This window comes from Dipodomys merriami, unplaced genomic scaffold (genome assembly GCF_024711535.1).
Source record: "Dipodomys merriami isolate MVZ:Mamm:240054 unplaced genomic scaffold, mDipMer1.0.p SCAF_70, whole genome shotgun sequence".
Classification (NCBI taxonomy): domain Eukaryota; kingdom Metazoa; phylum Chordata; class Mammalia; order Rodentia; family Heteromyidae; genus Dipodomys; species Dipodomys merriami.
In genome coordinates this window covers 119,473-142,115 of record NW_027206291.1, presented here as the reverse complement: position 1 = coordinate 142,115, position 22,643 = coordinate 119,473, and the positions used below count along the sequence as shown (strand labels likewise).

Genomic DNA, 22,643 nt, shown 5'->3' with positions numbered 1-22,643 from the left:
CCTCCACGGAACCACGCACACGCACGCACAGACACGCACACACACACGCACACGCACACAGACACGCACACACACACGCACACACACACACACGCACACACACACACGCACACACACGCACACGCACACACACACACGCCTGCAGTCCCAGCCTGAGGAGTAACGTCAGCCTGTCCCAGGTCACAGCCCAACCTCTTCAGAAAGCTGGAGGAAGAGAGAAATGCTCGGTGCTCGCTGCAGTCCGGCCCGAGGCCCCCTCCCCGCCCGCCGGACCCCCCTCCCCCCGCCCCCCTCCACGCCCACCCCCGCCCTCCCCCCGCCCCACGCCCACCCCCGCCCTCCCCCGTCCCCCCCTCCCCTCCCGCTGGCCCCCCCTCCCCGCCCACCCCCGCCCTCCCCCAGCCCCCCTCCCACCCCCGTCCTCCCCCCACCGGCCCCCCTCCCCGCCCACCCCCGCCCTCCCCCCGCCGGCCCCCCTCCCCGCGCCCCTCCCCCGCGCCCGCCACACCAGCCCGGCCCCCATTAATTGCCTTGGTCCGTGCACATCTGGCGGCCAGCTGCCGGGGCCTCCCAGGGCCTGGCTGGGCTGGGCCTCCCCCCCCCCCCCCCCCCGCCGCAGACCACCCGCCCGAGCCCCCCCCCCCCGCCGCAGACCACCCGCCCGAGCCCCCCCCCCCACCCCCCACCCCCCCCCGCTCATCAGAAAAGGCCGCGGGCGTGGCGGGACAGGGGCGTGCATGTGTGCGTGTGCGCGCGCGGTGTGCGTGTGTGCACGCATGTGTATGTGTGCGTGTATGTGCGTGTGTATATATGCGCGCGCATGTGTGTGCGTGTATATGTGTGTGCGCGTGTGTATATGTGTGTGCGCGTGTGTATGTGCGCGCGCATGTGTGTGTATGTGTGCGTGCGCGTGTGTGCATGTGCATATGTGTGTGCGCATGTGTGTGTATGTGTGCGTGCGCGTGTGTGCATGTGCATATGTGTGTGCGCATGTGTGTGCGTGTGTGCGCACGTGTGTGTGCGCGCGCACACGTGTGTGTATGTGTGCGCACGCGTGTGTATGTGTGCGCGCACGTGTGTGCGCGCACGTGTGTGTATGTGTGTGCGTTCATGTGTGTGTGCGCGCACGCGTGTGTATATGTATGTGCATGTGCATGCGCACGTGTGTGTATGTGTGTGCGCACGTGTGTGTGTGTGTACGCACGTGTGTGTGTGTGTGTGCGCGCGCAACACTCCAGGCCCTGGCTGGCCTCCCGAGGGAGCGGACCGGGAGGGGCCCTCGTACCCGAGATCAAAGCCCTCTGGCTTCCAGATGGGGTGCACAGGGAACCCCCCAGCTTCCACAGAAAGCCCCGGTGAGCCTGGCTGACCCGTTTCTGCTCCCTGCGCCATCGTCCCCCCCCCCCTCGCGGCCTGGAGCTTTGAGGGCCCGGGGCCGGCGCTTCCTGCTAACCCCTTCTTCGGGGTGCTGCTGCGGGGAGGGGAGCGCCAGGCCTGGGGCGTATTTGCTGAGGGGCGCCTGGGGGGGGAATGGCGGAGGCAGAGAGCCACAGGGAGCCCACCTTTGGTCACAAGCCTGGCTGGCGCCCCTCGGATTTTCAGGGGGGACGGCCCGGCTGGGGGGACTCAGGGGTCCCAGATGAACCCAGGGGGCTGCCAGTGTTGGCCCCAAAAAATGCCCTGCCTCCCCCCCCCCCCCCCCCCCGGCGCGTGGCTGCGCCCCGAGCCACCGCCCTGGGGAGCTGGAGACTCAGACAGGAGAAGAACGCGGTCCCCAGGGTGGCTCAGGCCTGGGGGTGTCAGGGGCTCCCCTAAGGAGAGAGGCTGGCTTGAAGCCTGGGGGCTGGCTCCCCAGAGCCCGGGAGTCATGGAGAATTAATGGCTGCATTCCTGGAGCTCCTGGGGGGCTCCCTCGGGCGCGGGCGCCACCCTGGGGGCCTTGGGTTAGGGACAAACAAGGCCATCTCCCCGCAGCCACAAGAACACCTCTCTCTCCCTCAGTCTCTTTTCTCTTTGGTGCCTGTCCTGGGATTTGAACTCAGAGCCTGGGCGCTGTTGCTCAAGGATAGTGCTCTACCAGTTGAGCCACACCGCCACTTCTGGCTTTTTGCTGGTGATTTTTGCTGGTGAATTGGAGGTAAGAGTCTCAGGGACTATTCCTGCCTGGGCTGGCTTTGAACCCCGATCCTCAGATCTCAGCCTCCTGAGTAGCTGGGACTCTTTTTTTTGTCCAATTTATGTATGTATTTATTTATTTTGTAGGTCGTGGGGCTTGAACTCTGGGCCTGGGCGCTGTCCCTCAGCTCTTCAGCTCAAGGCGAGCGCTCTACCACTTGAGCCACAGCGCCACTTCGGACCTTTTCTGCTTATGTGGTGCTGAGGAATTGAACCCAGGGCTTCATGCTGGCGAGACAAGCGCTCTACCACGGAGCCAAGTTCCCAGCCCAGCTCTGATTAATTTTTAAGTGTTGGCAAAACTGGGCTTTGAACTCTGACCCTTGAACTTGCTCAAGTTTGCATGCTTGCTTGCTAGGCTTACACCAGCCTCCTCCTCCTCTCCTTCCTCCTCCTCCTCTCCTTCCTCCTCCTCCTCTCCTTCCTCCTCCTCTCCCTCTCCCCCCCTTCCTCCTCCCTGGGATGGAACCCCGGATCTGCAGCAGGGGTGCAGAAGCAGGCCCCTCCCCCAGGCTCCTGGCCTGGCTGGCAGCCTTTCACCCCCTCCTCCCTCTCGCTGGCCTCCTCTTTAGATTCATCCTTGGGGTGACTTTGCATCTGTTCCCTGTAGGATGCCCACTTCCCAAGGGGCCAATTAATGCCTGCCGAAGAAGCCGGCGTCGGTGGCCAGAGCCTTCCTTCCTGAGAGAAAGCCAGGGCCCCGGCTGGCGCGGCGCTGGTCCTGCGGCTGGGTGATGAGCGCTTACCCAGCATGCGCTGGGCCCTGGGTGCCAGCGCCAGCAAACCTGCCCAACTGGAACAGACTCCCACCAACGCCCCAGACACACGAGGGTGTGACCTTTAGCCCTGAAGGCGGAGAGACAAACAGCGGGGGAGACTAAGCTCGGGTGCAGCAGAGCCCGGCAGGCAGCCCGTGTGAGGCTGCCCACCCTCAAAGCCACCGTCTTTTGTTCTTTCTTCTCTTTTCTCGTTTGTGCCAACCCTGGGGCCTGAACTCAGGGCCCGTGTGCTGGCTCAAGGCTGGCGCTCTACCACTTGAGCCACGGCACCACTTCTGGCTGAATACTTGGGGACAAGAGTCACAGGGACTTTCCTGCCCAGGCAGGCTTCGAACTGTGATCCTCAGCTGGCAGCCTCCTGAGTAGCTGGGATGACGGCGGGAGACACAGGCGCCTGGCTGGTGGCTTTCTTCTAGAATGAACTTCCCTAGGTATCTCAGGAAGGGAGGGGCAGCCTACAGTTCCCTAGGGGCAGGGGGGTGGGGACAGGCTCAGACTCAGGGTACAGAAGCATGGGACTCGGGGACCTTTTGCTTTTGGGGTCTTGTGCTGGTCCAGGAGAAAGAGTTATCCTTCCAGTCTTCTACATGGCTGCTGAGGGTGGGGACTGCACTGCGGGGCAGGTGTAGAGCACCAGCCTGCGCCACAAAGCCTGTGCGCAGCGACTGCTGAGCTGCATTTCCTCCCTCCCTCCCTCCCTCCCTCCCTCCTTCCTCCCTCCCTCCCTCCCTCCCTCCTTCCTTCCTCCCTCCCTCCCTCCCTCCCTCCCTCCCTCCTTCCTTCCTGCCTGCCTTCCTTCCTTCCTGCCTTCCTGCCTTTGTGCCGATACTGGGCCTTGAGCCCCAGCCTCTGCACTGTCAGTCAGCGTTTCCCTCTCCAGCTGGCGCTCTGCCCCTTGAGCCGCAGCTCCACTCCCAGCTCTGCGCTACCTTCTGCCAACACAGCCTCAAGATGCCGCGCCTGGGCTTGGTTACCTGGCCAGGCTGGGCGGGCAGCTGCGCCTTTCATGCCCCGCGCCTCGGTGCTCAGCAGCAGCTTCCCACGGACACGCCCGGCACAGGAGACGCCCGGCACCGGCACCGGACTCTGAGAACCTCGGCCTCCTCCCACCCAGGCCTCAGGCGCTGCCGCACCCGCTGCCCGCCATGACTGTGTGTCTCTGTGGGTGGTGTGTGTGTGTGTGCGCACGCGCGCGCGCACATGCGCTGGTCCTGGGACTTGAACTCAGGACCCAGGCACTTTCCCATAGCTTTTCCACTCAAGGCTGGCATTCTACCGCTTGAGCCACAGCTCCACGTGTGGCTTTTTGCTGGTTCATTGGAGATCAGTGTCTCCCATGCTGACTGGCTCAGACGTTGATCCTCAGATCTCAGTCTCCTGAGTAGCTGGGATTTCAGGTGTGAGCTACCGGCGCCCAGCTATGAGCTTCTTCTGCTCAAGGCTAGCGCTCTGCCACTTGACCACTTCCCGCTTTTTCTGCTCTTGTGCTGAGGAATCGAACCCAGGGCCTCATGCATGCGAGGCAGACGCTCTGCCACTGAGCCACCTTCCCAGCCCTGATCTGATCTTGCGTTGGGGCTCCTGGAGGTGGAAGCGGGGCCACTGGCAGAGGTGAACCCACCGAGCCACGACCTCCACTCCCCTGTCTCCCCGTGGCATCTCTGTCCCCAAGCCATGGAGTGCCACTGTGACTCCATCCTCTTTGTGATCCTCAGAAAGGGCGCCAGACTCTGGGGTGTATTGGGCTGGGGGAGGCTGGGGGGGTTAGGGGGACTGGGGGGGCTGAGGGGACTGGGGGAGGCTGGAGGGGACTGGGGGGGCTGGAGGAGGCTGGGGGGCTGGGGGAGGCTGGGAGGGGGCTGGGGGGTTAAGGGAGGCTGGGGGGTTAAGGGAGGCTGGGGGGCTGGGGGAGACTGGGGGTCTGGGAGGGGGCTGGGGGAGGCTGGGGGGGTTAAGGGAGGCTGGGGGAGGCTGGGTGGCCCTGACTTCACCTTCCACAAGCCATCAACTGCCAGGGCAGGGGAGCTGCCCGGCCCTGGTTTAAGTGCGGGCGTGGTGGACAGGTCTCACATGTTGACATGGGGCCCGGCAGGGCTTCCGGAGTTTTCCTGGGGGCAGGGGCGGGTGCCCAATGGCTTCTCCCTCCCACTGTGCTCCACCCGCCTTCCCACCTCCAACCCTCCCCAGCCTGGCCCTGGGCCACGGCTGACTCAGGGCCCAGAGGTGGGGCCGGGTGGCCCCATGCGGGCACCCCGCCCTCCCAGCACCCCCATCCCCGCTAGCCTTTCTGGAGGCCGTATTTCAGATCCTTCGCTCCTCAGCCTCCTTTTCCTGCCTCCACGGAGAATGTTGCCCCCCCATCCATGGAACCACTCAGCCCCGCCCGGGATGGCAGCAATGAGAGCGGGGCAGGGGTTGGCTCTGGGCTTGGAGGACATTTAGGCCCAGGATGGGGTGAATATGGCTCGGGGGATGGCCATGTCCCCTGGGAGCCCCAGGCACAGCCTCCCACCCCCAGAAGCTAGTTCCAAGCCGGGTACGGTGGCTCACGCCTGTCATCCCAGCTACTCGGGAGGCTGAGATGTGAGGATCAGGTTCCAAGCCAGCCGGGGCAGAAAAGTCCGTGACACCTTTCGTGGTGGTGGTTGTAGCACAAAGCCACAAGTGGCTGAGCGCCAGCTTTGAGTGAAAAACTTCCGGGACAGCACCCAGGTCCTGAGTTCAAGCCCCCCCAGTGCTGGTGCCCCCCCCCGTCCCCCAGCGCTGACCCCGCGGGTTTAGGCTGCAGCTCTGTTGTGTACTTTGGTGGCCCTGCCCTCAGTCCTCATTGCGCATGCCCTGGTCCCCCCCCCCCAGTGCCAGCCCCTGGGCATTGGGCACGGAACCTGCAAGCACCTGCCACTTAAGTGTGGAGCCAGCCCCTGAATCGCTGTCACTTATTGTAGCTGATCCAAGGGCTTGAACTCAGGGCCCTAGGTGCTGTCTCTTTGCTTTTTCTGTTGCTCAAGGCTGGTGCTCTATTACTTGCGCCATACCATCCACCTTCAGCGTTTTTTTTTCCTTTTTCTTTTTCTTTTTTGTTAGCTGTGGGGCCTGAACTCTGGGCCTGGGCGCTGTCCCTCAGCTCTTCAGCTCAAGGCAGCGCTCTACCACTTGAGCCACAGCGCCACTGTCTGGTTTTCTTGTGGTTTATTGGAGATGAGTCTTTCCTTCCCAGGCTGGCTTTGAACTGCCATCCTCAGATCTCAGCCTCCTGAGTAGCTAGGATGACAGGCGGGAGCCACTGGTGCTCGGCTACCTTCAGCGTTTTATTATTATTTTTTCCTGGTGAATTAGAGATAAGAATCTCTGGGATGGATTCCCCTGGGCTCACTTTGAAACTCCATCCTCCTGGCCTCCTGAGTGGCTGGGATTACAGGAGTGAGAAACGTAGCCTGCCTCACATCCATTGCCCCTGACCTTTTTTTTGTTTTGTTTTTTTGTTTTTGGGTCCAGTCGCAGGGCCTGAACTCTGGGCCTGAGCGCTGTCCCTCAGCTTTTCAGCTCAAGGCTAGCGCTCTACCACTTGAGTCGCAGCACCACTTCCGGCTTTTTTTCTTTTGCTTATGTGGTACTGAGGAATCGAACCCAGAGCCTCATGCATGCAAGGCAAGCGCTCTACCACTGAGCCACCTTCCCAGCCTGCCCCTGACCTTCTTATACGCAGTCACTATCGTTTGGGGACAAAGCAGTCTTTAGATGTCTGTTGGTGGTTCCATTGTGCGTCTTTGGGGATCCCCCTCCCAGGACTCAGACCCAGAGCTGGGCAGGAGCCTCCGAGGGGCACGCGAAAGAATGGCGCAGCGGCTGTTTGGTTTCCCAATTCTTGGTTGGCTTCTTGAGGCCTACGCACCTTCTCTTCCGCCAGCCCCGAGCGCCGGGGAGTGCGGACTTAATCCCTTGAACCATCTTGAACTTGGCTTTGCTTTTGGGGTAGCGGGGCGATGGAATCCGTGCCCTGAGTTGTGTCCGCCGCGGTTTGGTGGTTGATGCCCGCAGTGAGCCCTGGCAGGCAGGGATGTGGCAGGAAGGGGTGGATTTATAGAGAAGATGGCTAGCAGAGCTAAAGAAGCCTCACCCGGTGCTGGGGGCTCACGCCTGTCATCCCAGCTACTCAGGAGGCTGAGATCTGAGGATCAAGTTTCAAGGCCAGCCTGGGCAGAAAACTCTGAGAGAGTCCATCTCCAAATAATGAACAAAAAGCTAGCCTGGAGGCACGGCTCAGGTGGTAGAACGCCAGCTGTGAGCAAGAAAGCTAGGTGAGAACACAGAGGCCCTGAATTCAAGTCCCAGACCTGGTGCACGCGGGCATGCGCAAACTTAGAAGCTGCTTTTGCTGAAAGGAAGAGCACTGGCCCTGCCTGGGCGGGGAGGAGCTTCGCCATCTCAGCCTCCATCTCACATCCACAGGCCTCCTCTTACCCTGAGCTGCTCTCCAACGACTGATGCCCTGACGCTCAACCCAGGTGAGTCATGAACAGACCACTAGGTGGCAGTGTCGTCCTGCCTGAAACTTCCTTGACCCAAACGCAGGCGGCCAGATCCTTCCCCCAGCCCTGTCCCCTTCCGGGCCCTGGGGTTGCCGGACATGGGGACCCTGCCCCTAGAATAAAGCCTATTTGGGGGATGCTTCATTTAATAGTCTGGTTTGTTTTTATTTTAAGTGCTGGAGCTTGAACTCAGGACTTTGGGCTCACTAGGCAAGAGCTTTACTTTTCCCTGTCAGCCAGGCCCCCGTCCTTGTTATTAATTTTTTGTGTGCCAGCACTGGGGCTTGAACTTAGGGCCTCAGGTTTTTGCTTGTTTTTGTTGGTTGTGAGGCCTGAACTGAGGGCCTGGGCGCTCAGCTCCTCACAAGGCGAGCGCTCTACCACTTTGAGCCACAGCACCACTTCCAGTTTTCTGGTAGGTTCACTGGAAATAAGAGTCTCATGGACTTTCTTGCTTATGCTGGCTTTGAACACCAATCCTCAGCTCCCAGCCTCCTGAGTAGCTGTGATGACAGGCCTTGTGAGCCACCAGCACCTGTCTTTTTTTGGGGGGGGGTCCGGTCATGGGGCTTGAACTCTGGGCCTGGGCGCTGTCCCTCAGCTCTTTCGCTCAAGGCGAGCGCTCTACCACTTGAGCCATAGCGCCACCTCCGGTTTTCTGGTGGTTTTTTGGAGATCAAAGTCTCGAGGACTTTGCTGCCCAAGATGGCTTTGTACCGTGATCCTTGGCTCTCAGCCTCCTGAGTAGCTAGGATGACAGGCGTGAGCCACCGGCGCCTGGCCTGGCTTTTTTTTTTTTTTTGCCAGTCCTGGGGCTTGAACTCAGGGCCTGGGCACTGTCCCTGAGCTGCTTTTTGCTCAAGGCTAGCGCTCTACCACTTGAGCCACAGTGCCAGTTCTGGCTTTTTCTGTGTATGTGGTACTGAGGAATTGAACCCAGGGCCTCATGCATGCAAGGCAAGTGCTCTACCACTGAGCCACCTTCCCAGCCCCTAAATTCATTTTTACTTGTCGTTTTAGAACACCAGGGTGATCATGCAACTTTCTCTCTCTTTTAGGAGCATGTGTCCAAACACCCTGAACTTTTTCTGTAGCCAGGAACTGGTGGCTCACGCCTGTCATCCTAGCTACTCAGGAGGCTGAGATCTGAGGATCATGGTTTGAAGCCAACTTGGGCAGGAAAATCTATGAGCCTCAACTCCAATGAACCACCAAAAAGCCAAAAGCTGTGGCTGTAGTGGTAGAGCGCCAACCTTCAGTAACCAAATGTTTAAAAGCACCCAAACCCCGAGTTCAAGCCCTAGGACCAACACACACACAAAACAACTCCTCTCCCCCCCTCCAAATCAAGACTTGGAAAATCCCAGTGCGCAGGAGGCTGAGGCATGAAGCCGACTGTGCATTCAAGGCCACCCTGGGTGAGAAGAAGGTCCCATCTTTAAACCAAACCAAGCCAAGTGCCAAGAGTTCACGCCTGCCATCCTAACTACTTAGGAGGACTGAGATTTGAGGATCAAGGTTCAAAGCCATTTCAGGTAGAAAAGTCTGTAAGGCTCCATTTCCAATTAACCAGCAAAATGCTGGACTGGGAGTGTGGTTCAAGTGGTAGAGTGCTAGCTGTGAGCAAGAAAGAACCAGTGAGCGCTAGCTTGTGTGTAATCTGCAGAGCATTTCCTCTGAGTCCAGGGTCCTGGGGGCCTGAGGATCGCAGCTGGCCAGACTCCGTGCAGAAGGGGGGCGGGCAGGGCAGGGCGGGGTGGGGCTGGGAGGTGCCCTGGAGCCGGGGGGAAGCTCCCCAGGGTGATGGGCAGACGGAAGCGAGGCCGGGATGCAGGGCTGAGCAGGAGCAGGTGGCAGGGACAGAAGGACGGATGGAACGTGGGCGACAGTGTAGCAGATGGCTCTGTCAGAGCAGATTTGGGGTGGGGTGTGGGCGGTGACAGCCATTTCTGGGGCTGCCCCTCGGAAGACGCTCGGCGGGGACACGAGCTCTTGTGTCTTGGCTTCCAGCAGGTGCTGGGCTGAGTCGTCTCTCTCTCTGTATGTGAGAGGCAAACTCGGCGTGAAGCTGGGCTTCACAGGGAACCCCACCCCGGTAAAGGCAGAGGCCACGGTCACCACCCGACACTCATGCATGCCGTCCCAGCTCCTCAACCAATCTGGGCACCTGTATTACAGGAGTGCGTGACCAGCCTCTACCCCAACTGAAATGCTCATGGCCCACAGGCTGCAAACCCCAAAGTTAAGGTGTCGGGAGCTCTTTGTAGTTGCTGTCAGTCCTGCGGCTTGAACTCAGGGCCTGGGCCCTGTCCCTGAGCTTTTTTTCACCCAAGGCTTGTGCTTTACCACTTTGAGCCACAGCTCCACTTCTGGTTTTCTGGAGATGAGTCTCATGGATTTTTCTGCCAGAGCTGGCTTTGAACCATGACCCTCAGATCTCAGCCTCCTGAGTAGCTGCGATTACAGGGGTGAGCCCCCAGAATTGTTTAATTCTCACCTTGGAGGCAGCTGCAAGCCCAGGATACTGCATTCTTAGGAGTGCCAGCAGGGGGCACCCAAGCCTTGGTTTTGGATTTGGGGCCCCTAGGATGATTTTTTTTTTTTTTTAAGTGTTTACTTATTTCGCTGGTCCTGGGCTTGAACTCAGGGCCTCGTTGCTGCCTCTCAACTTTCTTTCACTCACAGCTGGCACTCTACCACTAGAGCCACAGCTCCACTTCCAGCTTTTTGCTGGTTAACTGGAAATTAAGAGTCTCCTGGACTTTCCTGCCTGGGCTGGCTTCAGACCGAGTTCCTTAGATCTCAGCCGCCTGGGATTACAGTGTTGAGCCTCCAGCCTTCAGTGACCGTAGGAATTTCTCTTACTCGACATAGAAATTCGGACAGAGCCAGTAGTGATTTAGGGTAATAACCCTTAGTTTCACCAGACTCATCTCTCACTGGCTAGAGATTGGACCCGGGGCCTCTGCTGGGGGAGGGGGAAGAGCTGACCCGCCCCAGGCCCCTAGCCGTTTTAATCTCTTCTAAAACTAAGTAAAGCACCCCTCCCCTTTTCCCTGACCCTCTTCAGGCACTGACCAAGTCACAAAGGCGTTCCAAAAGTTGGAGTCAACGTTTTTTTTTATTTTTTTTTTGTTCTTTTTTAATGTCATGCAATAATTCACAGTCCCAAGCCCACAGTTTTCAAACGAGATAGGAAAAAAAGAAAAGAAAAGGAAAACAAAGTAGAAAAACCGAAAGTCAAAAGAAAAAGAAAGTAAATGAAGCCGGGAGCGAGTGAGTTGGTGGAGGTGATTTTTCCTTTTCTTTTTTTCCTCTTCTTTTGTTGTTTCGAGCAGAACCAAGTGACAGAAAAAATGCTGAGTTTCGTTTTCCTCGATCATTATTTTGTGTGTCCTTTTTGAAGTCGTTGGTTATGATGACGTTTCCTCTTAGGTTGGCGGGTGCAGGCAGTAGTGGGGGTCGGTGGGGTCACCCCGCAAGCTCTCTGGGTGCGTGCCGGCCCCCTCCTTCCCGCCGGCCCCGCGCAGTGTCCGGGAAAGGAAGGATCCAGTCAGGCAGATGATAAAACTCATCAATACAAGCTACTTCTCCCCCGTTTTCTTTTTAAAAAGGTTATTTTTTGTGTATTTTTTTTTTTTTTTGTCGTGTTCCCCGAAGTTCTCCGGAGAGGGGCTGCGTAGGTTCGAATCCCAGGCCGGCGGGGCGGGCCTGCCCGTGGCCCCGCCCCGTGTCGGGGGCGGGGCCTGTCCTGGGGGCGGGGCCTCGGGCGGCGCCTGCGCGCCGGGGCTCGCGGGCGCGCGCAGGGCGGGCGCGGCCGCTCGGGCCGCGTTGTGCGGGGTGCGTGGGGCGCGGCCCCGCGCCGGGACTTAGCACCAGTCGTCCTCGCTCTCGCTGTAGGGGTCCTGCGGGCCGCGGCGGGCGCCGGGGCCGCGGGGCCGGGGCGGCCCGGGGACCGGGTAGTAGCCGTTGGGGAGCCTCCGGCCGTGCCGGGCGGGCGCGGGGCCGGCGGGGCCCGCGGCCCGGGGAGTCCTGGGCGAGCGGCCCGCGGGCGGCCCGTGGCGCGCGGGCGGCTGCGGCTCGGCGCCGGGCGCCTCGGCGTCGTCGTAGTCGGAGCCGCGGAAGTAGCCGCGGTGCCGGGCGCCGGGCGGCCCGTCGGGCGCGTGCGAGGCGGGCGCGCGCACGCGGCAGGCCCGCGGGGAGTCGGCGCGCGCGCCCGGCGGCGGCGGCGGCGGCGGGGCCCCCCCGGGCTCGGCGAACCTCCGCGGGCCGCCCGGGGCCGCGCGGCCCGGCCTGGGCCCCGCGCCCGGCCCCGCGCCCGGCGGCGGCGGCGGCTGCGCGGGGCCCGCGGCGCCCGCCTTACGGACCACGGGGGAGTAGGACACGTGGGGCCGCGGGGTGCAGGGGGTCTGGGGGAGCTGGCGGCGGCCGCGCCGCGGCGTGCTGGTGCCGGACGTTGAGGGGGCGGGGCTTCCACTGACTGAACTACTGCCCTACACGAAAATTGAAACAAAGGAATCAAAACAAAAGACGCCGGGCCGGGGCACGGGGCGGGGCCACAGCACGTCCGACGGGGGGGGGAAGCGACAGCCACGGGGGGAGGGTGGGGGGGTCGGGGGTCAGAGGGGAGGGGGGGGCGGGGGGGAGGGGGAGAGGGAGGCCGGGAGGGGGGCGGGAGTTAAAACCAACACAAGAAAGTGAAAAAAGAGAAATGAGAGATGGAGTTTTGTAAGTCTCAGGGTTGAAACAGCAGAAGTTCCAAAAACTACTCACAGGCGTCCGGAGGACGGGGACCGAACAGAAAGGCAAGCCGGGTTAGAGGAAGCGCGAGGCGGCGGGCGCGGCCCGGGCCGAGCAGCGGGGAGGGCGGGGCGGGGCGGGGCGGGGCGGGGCGGAGCGCGGCGGGGCGGGGCGGGGTCCCCCGGGGCGAGGGGCCGGGCCGGGCCGGGGTCGGGTCTCTCCCCGCCCTCCCCCCCTCCCCGGGCCCGCCGCGTCCCCGCGGGCCGCACCCACCTGCCGGTGCGTCACGTGCTCGCGGCCCTCGCTCGGGGAGCGGGACCAGCGCTGGTCGCGGGCCCGGGCCCGGTGCTCCGGCCGCTCCGGGGCGTAGCGCTCCTTGTCGGGGGCCGGCGGGTGGTGGTGGTGGTGGTGGTGGTGGTGCTGCCGGTGCTTGCGGTCCTTGGGCCGGCCCCGCTCCTGGTCCCGCTCCTTGGGCGGCAGGTCCCCGGACTGCGTGGTCATGCTCAGGTCCGTCCCCAAGCCTGCGCCCGAGACACGCGGGGGCCTTGGAGGAGGGGAGGGGGCGGCCCCGCCCCGCCCCCGACGACCCGGCCCCGCCCCTCGACGCCCCGGCCCCGCCCCCGATGACCAGCCCCGCCCCCGCCCCCGATGACCAGCCCCGCCCCCTCGACGCCCCGGCCCCGCCCCCGGCCCACCTGTGTCCACGTCGGTGTAGCGGCCGAGGGAGCGCTCGGACGCGCGGTGGCCGCGCTCGCGGCGCCGCTGGTGGAAGCGCGGGGCGTCCTCGGGCGGCACCCGCTCCAGCGAGTAGTCGTCCAGCCGCCGCGCCTTGGGGCCCAGCACGGAGGCCGAGCGCTTCATGGGGCTGGTGTCCGAGATGGTCTGGAGGGGACAGGCCCGGGCCCCGGTCAGCGGGGGCCCCGCGCGCCCGCCCCTTCCTGCCCCACACCGCCGGCAGGGGCTGGGCCTGGCTTCCCCGCGTGGAGCCGGGGTCCCCTGTGTCCCCCGGCTCCAGGGCTGCTCTTAGGGTCTGTTCTGGGGTCTCCCGGGCCCGTCCTGACATCCCTGGTGCCGGAGGACCCCAAGCCCGGGACTCTGGCGGGCCAGGACCGACCGGCCCTGAGCTTTCCACGGCTCTGACCCCGGCCGCCTGCCCTAGCCTCGGGGACCCTGGGGGGCGGCCAGCCGTAGTCCCCCACTTCCTACCCCCATCAGCTCTGCCATCCGTGGACAAGACGGGGACCCCCCCCCCTTTTCACCAAGGCTCAGCCAGGACAGGCTCTCCAGGGTCGGTGGCAGGTTTGAAACAGGAGCTTGGGGAACCAGGCCATCTCTTGGGGGGGGCAAGGAGCCCCCTAGATTGGGGGCTCAGAGGAGGGAGTGGGGTGAGGGGTGACCCCCTGCCACACACACAATGTATGAGGAAGAGGAGGCTCCGTGGGGGGAAGGGTGTGGTCTACAAAGAAAAGCTGGGGGTGGGGGACAGTGAGGTGATGGGGGGCTGCCCAGGGGGTGGGGAGGAAGAGGGGCCGGGCTCGGCGCAGGCGCAGTACATACGCTGAGGTTATTCCCACGTGGCCGGCCCCTTCTCCTCTGTCCCAGCCCCAGATGGTGCACACAGAAAAACAGAAAGAAGGAAATAAATATAAAAGGAGGGAGCGGGAGGGAGGCGCATGGAGGAGGGGAAGAGAGAGAAGTTAAGAGTGGTGGGTGATGGCACCCTGGGACCTGCTGGCTGTCCCCCCCAGGGGGGGAAAAACAACAGAGGAGACAGACAGGAGACACACGGACAGATGGCGGAGGCAGGAGACAGACAGATGGTACAGCAAGGCCCCTGGCTCCAGCCTCAAGCGATGCACCCCGTCCTGGCTCCAGCTGAGGCTCAAAGCCTTTTATTCTAATTTTTTCCTGGTCCTGGGGTTTGAACTCAGGGCCTGAGCGCTGGCCCTGAGCATTTTTGTTCCAGGCTGGCGTTCTACCACTGGAGCCGCAGCTCCACGTGGTGTTTTGGGGGGTGGTTCACTGGAGAGGAGTCTCAGCTGCCGCAGCTGGCTTTGAACCTCATTCCTCAGATCTCACCTTCCTGCGTGGCTAGGGTTACAGGCTCCTCCCCTCGCCCCAGGGGGCGCCTTCGCCCGCCACAGCGGGTCCCAGCCCAGTCCTGGGACCAGCAGCTCAGACAGCCACATGCACCGGCGCCCGCGGGCTGCCTTGCTCCAGCCAGGCACAGCACAGCCTCCACTTCGTGCAGACACCGCCGGGGCCACGCGCCAAGCGCTCACAGCCAGACATGCCACCCCTGCACCCCCTGCGTGGCCTTCAGCCTTCGCTCCTTGGGGTGTCGGTGCAGGAGGGATCATTTGCCCCGCAGCTGGGTTAAAGCAGACACACACACAATCACACACATACACACAAATCTGCACACACACACCCCACCCTCTAGAGAGGAAATGCAAGGCCCAAACCCAGCCTGGACTCTTTCTGCAGTGTGGACCCACGCACACGTGCAAGCCTGCACAGGGCACCTGTGTCTACAAAGCACGCATGCACACACCCGCTGCATGTCATGTGCAGCAGGTGCACACTTCCATGTGTGTACATAAGCGTGCGTGTTACATGCCTGTGTGATGGGAAGAAAAACCAGGGCCTTGCACATGCTAAGCACACGTTTTACCTCTGAGCTACACCTCTAACCCTGTAGTGGTGTTTTTTGTTTTGTTTTTACATTTCCTTTCCTGGGACTTGAACTCAGGGCCTGGGCACTGTCCTTGAGCTTCTTTTGCTCAAGGCTAGGCCTCTACCACTTGAGCCACAGCAGTACTTCCAGCTTTTTCTAAGTAGTCTTCCCTGCCTGGGCTGGCTTTGAACTGCGGTCCTCCAATCTCAGCCTCCTGAGTAGCTAGGATTACAGGTGTGAGCCACAACACCTGTAATCCTAGTTCAGGTTCTATGGTTTTCTCTTTTTTTGAGGGGGGGGCAGTCTTGGGCACTGAATTCAGTGCCTAGGTGCTGTCCCTGAACTTTTTTTTGTTGTTGTTGTTGGTCCTGGTGCTTGAACTCTGGGTCTGAGCTCTGTCCCTCAGCTCTTCAGCTCAAGGCTAGTGCTCTACCACTTGGGCTACAGTGCCACTTCCAGTTTTCTGGTGGTTTATTGGAGATAAGAGTTTTGTTTTGTTTTGTTTTGGCCAGTCATGGGGCCTGAACTCTGGTGTCCCACCTCTTCAGCTCAAGGCTAGCGCTCTACCACTGGAGCCATAGCGCCACTTCTGGCTTTTTCTGCTTATGTGGCGCTGAAGAATCGAACCCAGGCCTCATGCATGCAAAGCAAGCACTCTACCACTGAGCCACCTTCCCAGCCCTGGAGATAAGAGTTTTAAGGACTTTCCTGCCTGGGCTGGCTAGATCCTTAGATCTCAGCTTCCTGAGTAGCTAGGATTACAGGTGTGAGGCACCAGTGCCCAGCTTGAGCTTTTGTTTTGGTAGGTTATGGGGCTTGAACTCTGGGCCTGCGTGCTGTCCCTCAGCTCTTCAGCTCAAAGATGAGCGCTCTACCACTTTGAGCCACAGCACCACTTCCAGTTTTCTGGTTGTTCATTGGAGATAAGAGTCTCACAAACCTTGCTTGGGCTGGCTTTGAACTGTGATCCTCAGATCTTAGCCTCCTGAGTAGCTAGGATTGTACATATGAGCCACCAGCACAGGCCTGAGCTTTTTTTGCTCTCGGATAGTAGGCTTTTTGGTGGTTAATCAGAGTTGAGTCTCCTGGGCTTTCCTGACTGGGTTGGATTAGAAAATAATCCTCAGATCTCAGCCTCTTTTCTTCTCCCTCCTTCCCTCCTTCCTTCCTTTTTCTTTTGCAGATCCTGGGGCTTGGAACTCTGGGCCTGGGTGCTGTCCCTGAGCTCAAGGCTAGCGCTCTAGTAGGTGACAGGCATGAGTTATGGGTACTTGGCTTGTATGTGTGCACGCCTGTGCGTGTGTATGCCAGTAGTGGGACTTGAACAAGGCCCATATGTCTAGCATATTTTTCTGTCTGGATAGTTTCAAACCTCAAATCTTTGATTCCAGCCCCCTGAGTAGCTAGGATTATAGGCATGAGCAACTGGTGCCCAGACTTTCTGTGGTGGCACTGTGGAGTTAGGGCTCTTTATAGGCAGGTATTGTACCACTTGAGCCATATCTCCAGCCCTTTCTCTTTTCAGGTCTTGGGAGCTGTCTTAGATTAAAAAAAAAAAAAACCCTCAAGTCTAGAACTCTACCACTTGGTGAGCTGGGAAGGTGGCTTAGTGGTAGAATGCTTGCCTAGCATGCATGAAGCCCAAGGTTCGATTCCTCAGTACCACATACACAGAAAAAGTGGCACTGTGGCTCAAGTGGTAGAGCACTAGCCTTGAGCAAAAGAAGCTCAGGGACAGTGCCCAGGCCCTGAGTTCAAGCCCCAGGACTGGCAAAAACCAAAAACTAAAAAAAAAATCTCTACTACTTGAGCCGCAGCTCCAGTATGGTTTTTCGTTGGCTAATCAGAGATAAGATTTTTGTTGGTTAATTAGAGATAAGACGTTCCTGCCCTGGCCGGCTTCAAAATGGGATCCTGTTAGGAGAGTGGCTTGGATTACAGGTGTGCGTCAGTGTGGCCCAGCAGTGGTCATAGATGCTCTTAGTAGCAATTCTCACAGGTCTGATAGAGACTGCCCCCAGTGGCTTCTCACTGCCCCCCTTCCCTCACAGCGAGTCAAGGGAAGCCACCAAGTTTCTGCCCAGGACACCCCTTCGCCTCTCTGGCTTTTACTTGGGGAGGTCTAGGCCGCTGGGAGTGGGTGCTGGGTGCGGCCTGGAGTGGGTGTGGCCTGTGTAAGCCAGCCCTGAGTGCCCAAAGGAGAGATGCCTGGAGTGTGTGGGGGAGGGGAGGCCAGCGCCCCGCCCCAAAGTGGGCGTGGTGAGGAAAAGGGGAGGCGGGAGCCCCGCCCCTCCCGGATGGGCGTGGCTGGCGCGGGCGGGGCGGCGAAAGCCCTCACCTGGTTCTCGGCGGGGAGGCGGGGCATGGAGGCGGCGCGGGCCTGGCCCTCCATGGGGAGGTAGTGCTCGCCGTCCGAGTAGCCTTCCGTGCACATTTCACGCATCTCCACCGACTGCGGGCCAAGAGGAAGGCACGCGTGAGCCCCGGGGGCCGCGGCCCAGGCCGCCGGGGGGCGGGCGCGTGGCGGGAGGGCACTGCGCGTGGGGCCGCCGCACCTGCGAGTTGGGCTGGGCGCTGGGCCCGTCGGCGGGGGGCCCTCGCTCCGGGCTCCACGTGCCCGTCTTCTGGAACATCTCCTGGGCCCGCTGCGTCACCCACGACGGGCTCTCCTTCATGCCGCCTTCGTGAGCCATCCTGCGTGGGGGACGGAGGCCGGCATGGCGAGGGGCGCGGGGGGCACCCACACCCACACCCCTTCTCCTGGCCCAGGGACACTCACAAGCCTCCGCCCGGGTCCAGCTGGGTAGCGGGGAGGGCGTTCTGGCCGGGCCCCCCCTCCTGCGTCGGGGACGGGGGCTCCATGCGCTGGAACATGAGCGGCGTCCGGTTCTGGGGAGATGAGCCGGGGGTGTGTGAGATGGCAGTGGCCGGGCCTCCCCGGGGGTTGCGCGCGCGCGCGCGTGTCCCCGGCAGGGCTGGCGCTCTACCACTTTTTGGGGTGGTTCATGGGAGCGAAGTCCCACGGACTTTCCTGGCCGGGATGGTTTCCACCCGGGACGCCCCAGGATCCGAGCTCAGCCTCCGGACCTTCCCGGAATTGGCCACGCCCCCTGATGCTGGCAGGTCGCCATGGTAACAGCCCCCCCCCCCATCTCAGATCAGGCCTCGAGTACCTGCTCCTCCCGCATGGCTTGGAGCCGCTTGGCCTTGCTCTGGCGGTAATATTCCATGATCATCATGGCGGCGTAGATTTTCCCCACCGTCAGATCCGTGGCTGTGGGGCACAGAGTCGGCTTACCAGGGCCCCCCTTCCTCTCCCCTCTCCCCCCATCCTTGCCACCTCCCTGGAGCTCTTTTCCCCGCCCTGTGTCGGCGCCCGCGGGTGGCGGTGGCCGGCTCTTACACTTGTGCGGAGTCACCAGGAGGTCCAGCGTCTTCTGCGATAGGTTGGGCCAAATGGCCATCATCTCCTTCCGCAACTCCGCGTCCATCTGCTGCTTGTCGGCTCCACCTGCGATGGGGGTTCGGGCAGAGCTGACCGGGGCCTTGGAGTCCACACCTCCCGGCTACCTGACCGCCCCTACTGTGCGCCGCAAATCTCACTCACCACCTGTGTGGCTTGGGCTATGCTACCCCCTGCCTCAGTTTCCCCATCTGTGAAATGTGATGACAACAGCAGGACCTGTTCGGTGATCAGCGTGGTGAAGGCTCAGGCGGCCAGGGACGGGATCTCCTTCACAGGATGTGGGAACATCCTGTGGGGTTAAATGTCCCTGCCCTTCCTGAGCTCCCCCTGAATATTCAGACAAGCTCTGCAGCTGGTTGCTGAGACTCCTGCTTGTCATCCCAGGTACTCAGGAGGCTGAGATCTGTGGATCCTGGCTCAAAGCCAGCCAGGGCAGGAAAATCCATGAGACTCAGCTCCAATAAACTACCAAACAATCTGGGAAGTGGAGATGTAGCTCAAATGGTAGAGTGCTAGCCTTGAGCAAAAAGAAGATCAAGGACAGTGCCCAGGCCCTGAGTTCAAGCCCCAGGATCAGTATAAAAATAAATAAATACAAGTGGAAACTTCATTTGACTGTGTGGTTCTGAGGTGAGGCATTTGGGAGGTGACTAGGGTTTTGGTGGAGGCGGGTTTGGGGGTCACATATGTAATCCCAGCAACTGGAGAGGTTGAGGCAGGGGGATCAAGAGTTCCAGGTAAAGCTGGGTGCCCGTGGCTCACGCCTGTCATCTTAGCTACTCAGGAGGCTGAGATCTGAGGATCGCAGTTCAAGGCCAGCCCGGGCAGGAAAGTCCATGAGACTCTTATCGCCAATGAACCACTAGAAAACCAGAAGTGGCACTGTAGCTCAAGCGGTAGAGTGCTTAGGTTGAGCTGAAAAGCTGAGGGACAGTGACCAGGCCCAGAGCTCAAGCCCCATGACAGACCAAAAACAAGACAAAACAAACAAAACAAAAAAAAGGTCTAGGTAAGCCTGGGCTTCATAGTGAGAAACTGTCTCAAAGTAAGAAACAAAAACTGATACCAAGATATAGTCCCCATGATTGCATCCTGGTGGCTTTATAAGAAAGAGAGAGACCAGCTGGGCATGGTGAAGTATGCCTGTAATCCCAGCTACTAAGGAGGAGGAGGCAGGAAGATCACACATTCCAGGCCAGTCCCCACCACACAGTCAGACTCTGTCTCAAGAACAAAACAGAAGCTAGGTGCCGGTGGATCATGCCTGTCATCCTAGCTACTCAGGAGGCTGAGATCTGAGGATCATGGTTCAAAGCCAGCTCGGGCAGGAAAGTCCATGAGACTTAGCTCCAATGAACCACTAAAAAGTAGGAAGTAAGTTGTGGTTCAAGTGGTAGAGAACTAGCCTTCAGCAAAAGAAGCTCAGGACCAACACTGTCTCTCCCCCCCCCATCTCTCCCAGATGGGAAAGGAGGAGGGAAGAGGGTCGCTGGCTTTCGGCTTTGGGATCAGCACATCCAGTCATCAGCAAGTCATTCGGATGAACAGAGCCTCAGCAAACCTTTATCAATCAGAGCCATGGAGAGCCTGCTGAGGCTTTGTGACAACACCTGAGTCTGTATTTTTGGGGGGGGGGGACGATCCTGTAGCACCCTCAGTTTCTTTTTGCACAAGGCTAACGCTCTACCACTTGTTCCGCAGCTCCACTTCTGGGTTATTTTTGGTTGTGGGGCCTGAACTCTGGGCCTGGGCGCTGTCCCTCAGCTCTTCAGCTCAAGGCGAGCGCTCTACCACCTGGGCCACAGCGCCGCTTCCGGTTTCCTGGTGGTTCATTGGAGATGTTTCACGGACTTTGCTGCCCGGGCTGGCTTTGAACCGTGATCCTCAGATCTCAGCCTCCGGAGTAGCTAGGGTGACAGGCGTGAGCCCCAACGCCCGGCTGGGCCTTGTTTGGTATACCTTCTTGGTGATACATCCAAACCGGGGAGCAGAGGCTCTTCCAGGCTAGTATGTGTGTGCGCATGCGCGTGCACGGTGCTGGGGATGGAACGCAGGGCCTGAGCAGGCCGAAAACTCTCCCACTGGGCCTCCAGCTTTGAACTCAGCCACGCCCCACGATAAGGCCACGCCCCCACGATAAGGCCACGCCCCCACGGCGGGTTTCCCGCCCTCCCAGCACCTTCCCCGTAATAGACCCAGCAGATGGCGCCCGTGAGCACCCGAGTCAGGACTCCTCACCCAGGCTCCGGAGGCGCTGCCATCTCTGCCTCGATTTCCCCGTCCTCCCTCTCCTCCCTGGCTCCTGTCCTGTCCTCTCTGTTGCTTCCAGGAGCCCGGTGTGACCCCCGCCTCCCTGCCTCTGCAGCGACCGAGGCGCTGGCCCCGTGCTGTCCGGCCTGGCGGCCTCTCGACCTCGTCTACGCCGCCGTGCGCCCCGTGTGTGGAGCGATATGTGGCACGCATGCGCAAGGCGCTCCCTGAGGGCGTGGGGGGCTGAAGGAAGAGGGGGGGTAGGTCCCTGGTCCCCTGGCGGCGGGGGCCCGGCGGCTGCCCTCCGCCTCCGCTCGCCATCCTTACCCTTGGCGATCTTTATGTCCAGGGCCGTGCGGATCAGCGCCATGAGGGTGGAGTTAAAGTGGACCGTGTTGTCGTCGGCCACGGGCAGATCCATCCGTAGGAGCCTCTACAGGAAACCGGGGTGAGGGCGGTCACTCCGGGGCCCCTGCTTGGGTCCCCCCAGGAGCCACCCCATCCCTCACCCCAGAAAACCCCCAGGAAGAACTCTGGAGACCGCGGCGCGGGCGCTCCGTGGGTGTCTGACCCAAGGCCGGACGGAGCCCTCGGCCTTCCCAGGCTGGCCTCGAACTTGGCCGGCAGCGCAGGCTGGCCTGGATCTCCTAAGCGCTGAGATCCAGCCCCTCCCCTCAGGAGTCCCCCCCCCCCCCCCCCGCAGTCGTGGGGCCTGAACTCTGGGCCTGGGCGCTGTCCCTGCGCTCTTCAGCTCAAGGCCAGCGCTCTACCACCTGAGCCACAGCGCCACTTCCGGTTTTCTGGTGGTTCATTGGGGATCAGAGTCTCTCAGATGTTCTGCCCGGGCTGGCTTTGAACCGCGATCCTCAGATCTCAGCCTCCTGAGTGGCTGGGATGACAGGCGGGAGCCACCGCCCCGGGGCTGGGCCCGGTTTTGTTTTAGACCCCTACATTTGTTTTTGACGCCCCTCGCCCCCCCTCCCCCAGCGTCCCAGAGTTCTTCCCGAAGGGTTGGAAACTTTTGTGACTCCGAAGAGAAGGAACACGAGGCAGATTCAAGCAGCGGGCGGCAAACAGCCCCAGGCAGCGGATTCCCAGGCTGGCGGCAGGGCAGGCCCCGTCCCGCCCCGGCCCCGCGCAGCCCGGCCCGGGCGGACGGGGTGGAAGGGGCGGCAGGCAGGCAGGCGGCGCCCGCCGCGGACACACGTGCAGCAGCCGGGCGCGCACACACACAGCACAGACAGGGCGCGTGCAGACAGCATCTGGAGACTCATTCATAGCTCCGTGGGAGGTGTCTGGGGTGTGGCCGGATCGGGGGTCTCGGTGCCCGGGCGGGGAGAGGGGGGCGGCCATCCCTGCCACTCAGGGGCGAGGCGAGTCCCTGCGTCCGGGCCGGGGCTCGGTGCCCCGCGCTGGTTTGGCACGGATGTTTGGGGGGGCGGGGACAAGTTTGGGGTTCACGAGGGGATCCACACGGGTGAGACAGATGGGATGGGGGGTCAGGGCAAATCCAGAGGGATAGGAAGCGGGGGCCGAGGCCGGAGAGGCGGGGGGGGGGACACGCCGACGAGGGGGCCGGTTTCTTGGGACAGGGCGGGTCCCCATCTCGGAAGTGGGGGTGTCCGCGTTCCTCAGGGCGGCTCTCCCTCGTGTTTTCCAGCAGATGTGCTCCGTGGAAAAGAGGGGGAGCGGAGCCGTGGACACAGCCTTCCGGGCGGAGGCCGGGGGGACACAGGTGCAGAGAGGGGGAGGGGGGACCGACGCGGACAGACGGGAGGACAGGGAAGCCCCAGGGGTGGGGGGGTGGGGAGACGGGACCACGGGCTAATTTGGGGGTCTCTTAAATACAAAGGCCATTTCTGAACTTCTCCAGGAGGAGTGGAGGGGGACAGAGCGTCTGTCCACGGGCACCCGGGGGGGGGTCCCCCGGACAGAGGTCCCGGGGGAGGTCGGGCAGACCCCTCGCTCCATCAGCAGCATGCAGCCCGCCCCCTCGGCCACGGCGCCGGCCAGCCCCCGCGGCCGCT

General features: G+C 61.4%; 1 protein-coding gene across 6 annotated transcripts in view; it reads right to left on the bottom strand.

Moving 5' to 3' along the window:
- Nucleotides 1–10,585: 10,585 nt before the first annotated feature.
- Cacna1a (calcium voltage-gated channel subunit alpha1 A) overlaps nucleotides 10,586–22,643 on the bottom strand; it is a 120,141-nt gene continuing 108,083 nt past the window's right edge. For 5 of the 6 annotated variants that reach the window (XM_070008497.1, XM_070008500.1, XM_070008495.1 and 2 more), the window contains exons 37-46: nucleotides 20,944–21,049; nucleotides 18,304–18,411; nucleotides 18,074–18,174; nucleotides 17,680–17,789; nucleotides 17,456–17,594; nucleotides 17,239–17,352; nucleotides 13,781–13,816; nucleotides 12,919–13,105; nucleotides 12,497–12,744; nucleotides 10,586–11,976 (exon numbers count right to left, since the gene is read on the bottom strand). In XM_070008497.1, the coding sequence (XP_069864598.1) occupies nucleotides 11,353–11,976; nucleotides 12,497–12,744; nucleotides 12,919–13,105; nucleotides 13,781–13,816; nucleotides 17,239–17,352; nucleotides 17,456–17,594; nucleotides 17,680–17,789; nucleotides 18,074–18,174; nucleotides 18,304–18,411; nucleotides 20,944–21,049 (1,773 nt within the window). In that variant the 3' untranslated portion in view covers nucleotides 10,586–11,352. The remainder of the gene's footprint in view (nucleotides 11,977–12,496; nucleotides 12,745–12,918; nucleotides 13,106–13,780; nucleotides 13,817–17,238; nucleotides 17,353–17,455; nucleotides 17,595–17,679; nucleotides 17,790–18,073; nucleotides 18,175–18,303; nucleotides 18,412–20,943; nucleotides 21,050–22,643) is intronic. The other variant, XM_070008501.1, reaches the window with a different exon arrangement.